This window comes from Chelonia mydas, chromosome 23, assembly GCF_015237465.2.
Source record: "Chelonia mydas isolate rCheMyd1 chromosome 23, rCheMyd1.pri.v2, whole genome shotgun sequence".
NCBI classification, from domain to species: Eukaryota; Metazoa; Chordata; order Testudines; family Cheloniidae; genus Chelonia; species Chelonia mydas.
Window position 1 is genome coordinate 3,507,502 of NC_051263.2, and position 9,515 is coordinate 3,517,016.

General features: G+C 61.7%; 1 protein-coding gene across 3 annotated transcripts; it reads right to left on the reverse strand.

Annotated features, from left to right (window-relative positions):
- Window positions 1-553: 553 nt before the first annotated feature.
- GMFG (glia maturation factor gamma) lies at window positions 554-8,120 on the reverse strand. Of its 3 annotated transcripts, none has more exons than XM_043534772.1 (7): window positions 7,875-8,120; window positions 6,219-6,315; window positions 5,804-5,853; window positions 2,331-2,380; window positions 1,648-1,730; window positions 1,207-1,280; window positions 554-725 (listed from the first exon to the last, which is right to left on the reverse strand). In XM_043534772.1, exons 1-7 carry the CDS (start codon window positions 8,103-8,105, stop codon window positions 654-656), a joined length of 657 nt encoding a protein of 218 aa, XP_043390707.1. In that variant the 5' UTR covers window positions 8,106-8,120; the 3' UTR covers window positions 554-653. The 3 variants fall into 3 exon arrangements, with proteins under 3 accessions (XP_043390707.1, XP_037740629.1, XP_027686245.1); XM_037884701.2 differs by having other exon boundaries at window positions 7,988-8,108; XM_027830444.3 differs by having other exon boundaries at window positions 7,906-8,062.
- Window positions 8,121-9,515: the final 1,395 nt, after the last annotated feature.

The window sequence follows — 9,515 nt, forward strand, 5'->3', positions numbered from 1 at the left end:
TCCCCAGCTCCTGGCTGTGGAGAGACAGCAGGACGCGGCTCACGCAGGCTGGGGGGGCTGCCCTGTGAGTAGCTGGGGGGGCACAGTAGGGGGCGCTCTCCCTTGGAATGCAGCGCCAGGCTGGAGAATGGGGGTATCCCCCGGAGTACAGGCCGGGTGAGCTCCCCCACCCACCCAGCCCAGCCCAGCCCCGGAGGGACCCTCCCCAGGGGCGAGAAGGGGGGGTTCACACTCACCTCCGATTTCCCATCTCAGCCAACATGAAACAGAGACTAGGGCCTGGCAAGGGCGAGAGGCAGGAGGGGATGAGTGGGGTGGGCCCCGAGGGCTCACCCTACAGCTCCGCACAGGGAGGGGGGCATCTCTGCTAGGCCCAGGCCATGGGAGGGGGAATTCAGAACTGAGAGCAGGTGAGGGGTGGCAGCATTAGCCCCCCAGCAGGGACAGACCCAGGCAGTAATGGGGGGAGGGGCAGACCCAGGCAACACTGGAGGGGCCAGGGTTACCCCCCCTCAAGCAGGGACAGACCTCAGACATGGACCAGACACCCAGGTTGGGTCCCAAGTGGTTTATTTGCCTCCCTGCCAGTCGCTGGGGGAGGGGGGTGTCCCGGGCCCGGTGGAGTCAGGGGGATCTCCGCCCCCCCCCACCCCCTAGCGGAAGAAGGCCAGCCGTTCCCGCAGCCACTCCTCGGTCAGGTCCTCTGTGGTCCGGATCTCGAACACCTGGGGGGCGGGGGGAGAGGTGGATGGAGCTGGGGTGGGCATTAAGGCGGGGTCCTCCAGAGCGGAGCCTCGATCCAGGGGTGTGGATGCTGAATGGGGGAGCGGTAAATCCCAGCTTTCGGGGGGGGTACCGATCCCAGCTATAGGGGCTGGGGGATCCCATCTATGGGGCAATCCAGGGATGGTCCTGGCTAGGTCCCAGGTATGAGGGCAGGTCCCCGTCAGATGGGTGGGAGGCCCCGGGGGCGAGGAAGCGATAAGACCCCCATGCCCTAGGGCAGCCCCCCGGCCCTGGGACAAGGCAGAGCAGGGTGCAGGGCAGGGGAAAGCGACAGCCCCTTCCAACGTGGGCCAGAGGGGAGGGGTTGGGTAGCCCACCCAGCCCCGGCATGGGTATGTGGCCGGCAGCTTGGGTGAGGGGGCTATGGGGTGCCAGCGCTGCCCATAGGAAGAGCCCGAAAGGGCATCACTGCCCTGGTACCTTGGTGAGCTCAGCTGCCTGCACCAGCCTGTTCTTGCTCCCAGCATACATCATCTGCTGCTCCGGCTTGCACCCTGCCCCATGGGGAGAGACAGAGATAAAACGTAGGAGTCCTGGTGCACAGCTCTAACCACTAGACCTCCCTCCCCTCCCAGCACTGGGATTGAACCCAGCCCCCTGCTCTAACCACTAGACCCCACTCCCCTATCAAAGCTGGGATAGAACCCAGGAGTCCTGGCTCCCAGACTTATCCCAGCCCTAACCACTAGACCCTACTCCCCTCCCAGAGCTGGGATAGAACCCAGGCGTCCTGGCTCCCACCCCCACCCCGCTCTAACCACTAGACCCCACTCCCCTCCCTGAGCCGGAGAGAGAACCCAGGAGCCCTGGCTCCCAGCCCCCCTGCTCTAACCACTAGACCCTACTCCCCCTGGTTCTCACCGACGGGGCTGGAGAAGATGAAGCAGAGCGGGTAGGAGATGCGCCCGTCATCATGGACGTATTTATAACTGTACACCACAAAGGTAGCCCCAGTCAAGGAGGCAGCTGCTTCTCGGCTGAGCTGGGCCACCCCGAAACGCTCCTGTCTCTATCCTTCTCCGTCTCTTCATCCTCCTGGCTGGTCCTGCCCCCGCCCCGATACCTGCTCCGGGCTGCCCCCACCCATGTCAGCCCCGCCAGCTGTCAGACACATTGGGATCTCCCAGGACCCCAGCCCTGCAGGGCCCGGGGCGGGTTGGCCCAAAGCCTGAAGCTCTGGGGCACCTGCCCAGCCTCCCACCGCACTGCAGAGCCACAAGCAGGGGGGCTGTGGGGTTCACCCCCTCACAAGAGGGGCTCATTTTCCTCTCCCTCTCTGCGCTGCCCCCTGCTGCTCTGATCCCCTGGCTGCTCCCTGCAGCCCCCTCTGATCTCAAATCTGCTCCAAGCTGGGGACAAGGGACATTTTCCCCTGCCCACAGCCCAGGCACCCCTCCTCTCCCGGGGGCGAGGATGATCCCAGGGAACCCCACACACACACACATCCCTCATGCATACTCCTGGCATCCTGCCACCATGTGCGAGGCCCGTGCCCCGCCAGCTGGCTCGGATCCCCCCTTCCCCGCCCCACGGCAGAAGGATATCGGGGCTGGCGCTCCGGCAGCTCACTCTTCAGCTCCTCCGGAGAGATGTCCTGTGGGAGAGACGCCAAAGGTTGCATCAACTAAGGGGGATGGCAGAGTGAGGAAGAGGACAAGGAGGCTCCCCGTCACCCACATTGTACAGATGGGGAAACTGAGGCACCGAACAGGGCAGGGACTTGACCTAGGTTGCCCAGCAAGTCAGTGGCGGAGCCAGATGTCAGATTCTGGCTCCCAGGACCTGCTTTGTTCTAACCACTTTGCCAGGCAGGGCACGGAGTCAGAACTCCTGGGTTCTTTCCCCAGATCTGGGAAGGGAGGGGAGTCTAGCAGGTCACAGCAGCGGGGGATGGGAATCAGGACTCCTGGGTTCCACACTCAGCTCTGCGAGGAGAGTGGGGGCTAGTGGTTAGAGCAGGGAGGGCTGGGAATCAGGACTCCTGGGTTCCACACTCAGCTCTGGGAAGAGAGTGGGGGCTAGCAGTTAGAGCAGGGGGGGCTGGGAATAAGGACTCCTGGGTTCCACACTCAGCTCTGGGAGGAGAGTGAGGGCTAGCAGTTAGAGCGGCCGGGGGGCTGGGAATCAGAACTCCTGGGTTCTCTCCCAAGCTGGGAGGCGGTAGGAGGGGTGGCCCAGTGGAAGGGCATGAAGGGCCGCTCCTTAGACAGGCCAGCAGGAGCCGGGAGGTTCCTGCAGCTGCCAGGGCACAGACCCAGAGGCGAGGGGCAACGCTGGTGCGCAGAGGAACTGCTTTTGTGGCATTTTGCCACCTGGAGACAGACTCTGGGGTGCTGCTGCTCCCCAAGAGACACGCCAAGGTCCTGGATCAACAGCTGAGCTCACGGCTGAAAGGCGCATCAGAGCCATTGAGGGAAATCTTGAGGGAAACGGAGCCATGGATTTAACGGTTTAACGGGGAAGGGAATCCAAGGTCAGGGTGGATTCTCCATCACAGACCATCTTTAAATCAAGACGGGATGTTTTCCTTAAAGCTCTGCTCTAGGAATTATTCGGGGGAAGTTCTTTGGCCTGTGTTATCCAGGGGGTCAGACTAGATGGTCACCATAGTTTCTTCTGGCCTTGGAATCTCTAAATAAAGAATTTACTCCACTAACTGGTGGCAGTAGTAAGTTGCTTCCTTTTATATAGACCAGCCAGCCGAGGGGAGAAGAATGGGTCACATAGACAGTGAACCTGATCTGAAACCAATGGGAGAAACTGGTGGCAAGAGGCAGTATGGTCTAATGGGCAGGGTGCTGGGACGCAGGACACCAGGCTTTTGTGAGTCATGGCCCTGCTCTGTGCCTCAGTTTCCCTTTCTGTGAGGCTAAAGATATTGCCCTCACCGGTGTAAAGTGACCTTCATTCTCCTCTCATCAGAGACAGTGAGCGCTTTGGGGACTGGACTTTCTATGCGTTTCTTACATACAGCACCCAGATAACGGGGCCCATGCAGTTGGTTCTGGGTCAGTCCTAGTTCTTGGGGCGGGATCTAACTCAGGCTTCGTAGTCTCCACGGTGCGTTTGACCTCAGCGCTGCAGCAATCCCTTGTTCCAGTGCAGCGAGCCGGAAACTGTGGCAGCTTCATTCAGGTTGTAAAAACCGCAGGCTCGGATCGAATTAAGTATGAAACTGACTGGTGCGCGCCGTGGCACCTCCCCGGGGCTCTTTCATTCGATGGTAAATTCAATTTCTATTCCTCCTGCCCGCGTGGGTTCTCGACGCGCTGCCGGACTGTCACATGCAGCCGGGCAGGGAACTCAGAACACAAACCACTGTTTGGAAAGAGAGCAGGGTTCCTTTCGGGGCCATGCCCCCCCACTCGCCCCGCCACAAGGGCAGGGCACTCAACCTTAGAGGGCAAGATGCAGGGAGAGTGAAAGTGTGTGTGTGTGTATGTGTGTGTGCGCACGCTGCCCCCTGCTGGAGCAATGGGCACCTGCTCTGTGTGTCTGTGAGTGTGTCCTCTGTCCTTGTCCCTGCTGGAAGGGATGAGCCCTGCTCTCTGTGTGTCTGCTGCCCCCTGCTGGAGCAATTGGCACCTGCTCTGCGTGTGTCCCTGCTGGAGGGATGGGGACCTGGGTGTGTGTGTGAGTGTGTGTCTGTCCGTCCCTGCCGCCCCCTGCTGGAGGGGATGACCCCTGCTCTGTGTGTGTGTGTGAGTGTGTGTGTGTGTGTCTGTCCGTCCCTGCCGCCCCCTGCTGGAGGGGATGACCCCTGCTCTGTGTGTGTGTGTGTGTGTGTGTGTGTGTGTCTGTCCGTCCCTGCCGCCCCCTGCTGGAGGGGATGACCCCTGCTCTGTGTGTGTGTGTGTGTGTCTGTCTGTCTGTCTGTCTGTCCGTCCCTGCCGCCCCCTGCTGGAGGGGATGACCCGTGCTCTCTGTGTGTGTGTCTGTCCGTCCCAGCTGCCCCCTGCTGGAGGGGATGACCCCTGCTCTGTGTGTGTGTGTGTGTGTGTGTGTGTCTGTCTGTCTGTCTGTCCGTCCCAGCTGCCCCCTGCTGGAGGGGATGACCCCTGCTCTCTGTGTCTGTCTGTCTGTCTGTCTGTCCGTCCCTGCCGCCCCCTGCTGGAGGGGATGACCCCTGCTCTGTGTGTGTGTGTGTGTGTGTCTGTCTGTCTGTCTGTCTGTCCGTCCCAGCTGCCCCCTGCTGGAGGAGATGACCCCTGCTCTGTGTGTGTGTGTGTGTGTGTGTGTGTGTCCGTCCCTGCCGCCCCCTGCTGGAGGGGATGACCCCTGCTCTCTGTGTCTGTCTGTCTGTCTGTCTGTCCGTCCCTGCCGCCCCCTGCTGGAGGGGATGACCCCTGCTCTGTGTGTGTGCGTGTGTGTGTGTGTGTGTCCGTCCCTGCCGCCCCCTGCTGGAGGGGATGACCCCTGCTCTGTGTGTCTGTCTATCTGTCTGTCTGTCCGTCCCTGCCGCCCCCTGCTGGAGGGGGTGACCCCTGCTCTGTGTGTGTGTGTGTGCGTTTGCACGTGTGTGTGCGCACTGCCCCCTGCTGGAGCAATTGACACCTGCTCTGTGTGTGCGTGAGAGCCTGAGAACGCTGCCCTCTAGTGGAGACCCCTGCTCTGTGTGTGTGTGTGTCTGTCTGTCTGTCTGTCTGTCTGTCCGTCCCTGCCGCCCCCTGCTGGAGGGGATGACCCCTGCTCTGTCTGTCTGTCTGTCTGTCTGTCCCTGCCGCCCCCTGCTGGAGGGGATGACCCCTGCTCTGTGTGCGTGTGTGTGTGTGTGTGTCTGCCACCTCCACACCCCATACTCCCCTATGGTGCTTACAAGGTTGCTTCTCTAGCTCCAGTGGCAAGGGGGCTGGGTTTTGAAGCAAGAGGAGCTGGGTTCTAGCCCCTCTGGCGCCATGGGAGCTCTGCGGCACAGCGGCATCTGGGAGGAGCTAGGCACAGGTCTGCTGCCCGCGGGGCCGTTAACCTAACTGAGCTTTCCAAAGGTAGCTGGAAGACGGGCGTGAAAGGTCCCCACCTGGAATTCCTCCTCCAGCACCACCAGCTGCCGCTCCTTGTCAATCTTCACTGGGGAGAAAGACAGAGCGAGGGTCATGATCTGCACAGGGGCCACCTCCGCCAGCAGGTACCCGAGCAGCGCGGCCTTCCCCTCCGGGACTCTGAACGATCCCCAGCCAGCGCTCCGGCCCTGCTCCCCACAGCGCCCCCTGCTGGGACAGGCCAGGGCTGGAGTAGCCGGGGGCTCCCTGCATAGCCAGCGCTTCTGCCCCGCTCGCCACAGCGCCCCCTGCTGGGAGAAGCTGGCCCCAGCGGCTGTCCAGGGCACAGGCTGAGCGGAAGATCCACCAAGGCGAGCGACACTGGGGGTCAGGGAGACGGAGAAGGGCCGGGGATCGTGCCCCTGGGGAGGGAGCCGGCCCGGGGACACTCACTGAGGATGGCCGCGTTGTTGGTTTCCTTCCGGAAGCGGAATTTCCTCAGCTTCTCCTTGAGCGCGGGGTCCACATCGCACACGACCAGGGAGTCCGACTGCAGAGAGACTGGCCGTGAGAGGGGGCTGGGGCAGCCTGGCTCCCTGCGGGACCCCCCCAGCCCCAACCTGGAGGGGCGGGGAGCTGTCCCCCACAGCCAGCGTTCCTGCCCTGCACCCCACAGCACCCCCCTGCTGGCAGAAACTGGGAGCTCTGCCCCACAGCCAGCGTTCCTGCCCTGCACCCCACAGCGCCCCCTGCTGGGACAGGCCAGGCCTGGAGTAGCCCAGGGTTGTTGCCGAGGAAACAGCCTCCTCCTGCCCATCGTGAAGCGTACACCGCTCTGGCCGAGCCCTGCCCAGTTGCAGGGGACGCGCCATGTCCGGGGCACAGGGAAGGGAGAGCTCACGCGCGTGTAGGTCGCTGCCCCCTTGTGGTGGGGAAGGGGGGGGCAGCCATCGTGGTTGTGGGCCCAAAATGTTTCATGGTCTGTTCAGCTGAGACCCACCAGCTGAGAAGTGCACACGCGCACGCCTCCCATCCCCCATCCCTCCACACACATGGTCAATCTCGCACATGTCATTCTGCTGGCACACCCAGTGTCACACACACACACAGACTCACAAACACCCACACACCCATAGTCACATAGACACAGATGCCCACCCATTGTCACGCACACCCATTGTCACACACACGCAGACTCACACCCATTGTCACACACAGCCATTGTCACACACACAGACACTCACACCCATTGTCACACATATAGCCCTTGTCACACATACACACACACAGTCACACACAGGGAGACTCACACCCATTGTCACACACACAGCCATTTTCACACACATCTATTGTCACACCCAGCCATTGTCACACCCACACCCACACACATTGTCACATACATACTCATTGTCACACACACACACACACAGTGTCACATACACAGCCATTGTCACACACAGAGAGACTCACACCCACTGTCACACAGAGCCATTGTCACACCCACACCCATTGTCACACACCCCCATTATCTCTCTCACACACACTCATTGTCACACAGACTCACACCCATTGTCACACACCCAGTCTCACACCCACATAGAGGGTGGGGATGGGGATGGGTTGATACACAGATGACAGGTGAAGAAACTCTCCTGTAACCAGCCACTTTTCCCAGCCGCCTTTGACCCCAGGGTCGTGGGGGGCGCCCGGGATAGCCATCAAATACTGGCACCCTGCTAAGCGCCGGCTCTCCCGCCTCCCCCAGAGGAGTCCGGTGGGCAGTTTCCCCAATCCACAGGCTGCTGCCCAGCATCCCCGGGCACAGGTACCTTTTCTGCGCCTCCCACCCCAGAGAGATTGCGGGTGACACGCGGTGCCGCTGAAACCTCGGCGCTTGCAAACCCCTCTTGCTGCAGGGTGCGGGGCCCAGAGCTGCCACCCATGGGCACATGGCCTCCCGCCTCCTCGCCCCAGCCCCTTGGAGCGAAAGACTCAATTCGGACACGCCCCGAATCCCGGATCCAAGCTTTGCAGGGGAGCTGGGGAGTGGGGACACGCAACACCTGCTCCACAAGGAACCCCCTGCCCCCCCTCGCCTCCCTTCCTGACCCCCTCAGCGTGAAGCAGTGCTCGGCCTGACCATTCTGCCACGATCTCTGCCCTCTCAGCGCCGGGCGGCCTGACTCTCGGCTTTCCTCGCTGCAAGTTGGGCTGGCGCTGACCTTGTGACAGGATGCTCAGAGAGCAGTTCCTCCGGTCGAGGACACTCTGACAGCACTGATCCGCTGGGGGAAGAGGGGGAAGTGTGGGGGTGGGGGAGGGCAGGGCAGGTTTGGCCATGTGTGGAAAGAGGAAGGGGTTTGCCTTCCAGGGGCCAAAGGGGGAAGGGAACGGTGGCAAGGGGGGCGGGGGGAGGACAGCACAAAGGGCGACTGGGAAGTAAAAGGGCAGAGGGGGCCTGGCACAGCCCCAGGGCGCTCACAGATCTCCCCATGTGCCACCACATCCTGTTTTGGATGAGCTGAACCAACGGCCACCTGCCCCCCCCCATCCCCGCCCCCACCACTCCCTGCCAGCTTCACACGAGATGCACGCGGGTCACACGGCTTCCGCTGTGCCCTGCGCCTTGCACACACCTTTACACCAGGGCAACGTGGTCAATGAACCACCGACAGCCACCCCTGCCACTGAAAGGGGGATTGCACCAGGCATAGCCTAGGACCCAGTCACACAGTTCGATCTTGTAGGTGTGTGATGGGAGAGACTAGAGGCCCTGGCTGCGATCAGGGATTGTGCCAGGCGCTGCACAGATCCAGACTGAGACCAGGGCCCCGTTGTGCCAGGCGCTGCACAGATCCAGACCAAGACCAGGGCCCCGTTGTGCCAGGCGCTGCAGAGACCCAGACGGAGATCAGGGTCCCGTTGTGCCAGGCGCTGCAGAGACCCAGACGGAGATCAGGGCCCCGTTGTGCCCGGCGCTGCACAGATCCAGACCAAGACCAGGGCCCCGTCGTGCCAGGCGCTGCATGACACAGACCGAGACCAGGTTAGCTCTGTAATTCCTGGGTTCAGACATTTACGGTTGAAATGAAAGCCGCTCGGCGCTTCCTGGAGAGGTTTGAGTTTTGCTGAACTCGGTGTTCTGGATGGCCCGAGCTGACTCCAGGCAGCCTTCCCTCTGTGTTAACAAGAAATTATTTTGTCAGGGATTTTAGCTGCACTTGAGCCACCTCCAAAGAGACATAAGCTAACCGGGGCGGGGGGGGGGGAAAGGCCGAAAGTACACGCCGCTCCGCGGGGCTGACACTGCCACAGCTCTCGGGATTTAGTGACCCCCCCCAGTACAGCCCTGCTGGTCGATTTCCTCGCTGACGCTAGCTGTAAGTGTCTAGGCCTCATGGTCACAGGGAAAAGCTTGGACATGTGACCCCCCCCCCCCGCCCCAGGCTTCAGGGCAGAGGAAGGCCAGACGTTGACTGATTGATTGATTTCAAAAACTCTCGTGATTTTGAAGCCAGTCTCGTGATTTGTGAACGTTTGGGTTGGGCAAAGGAGAGAGGAGGGGGAGACAGGAGAGGGGAGGATAAGGAGTGGCGTGGGGGTGGGGGGAGGGAAGAGTTGGGGAAGGGGAAGAAAGAAAGAAGAGGGGAGGACGGTGCCACAGGGCAAAGGGAGGAGTAAGGGGATAGGAGGGGGAGGAGCTGGGGGAAAGGGGAGGGGCGGAAGGAGAGAGGGGGGGAAGGGAGGGAG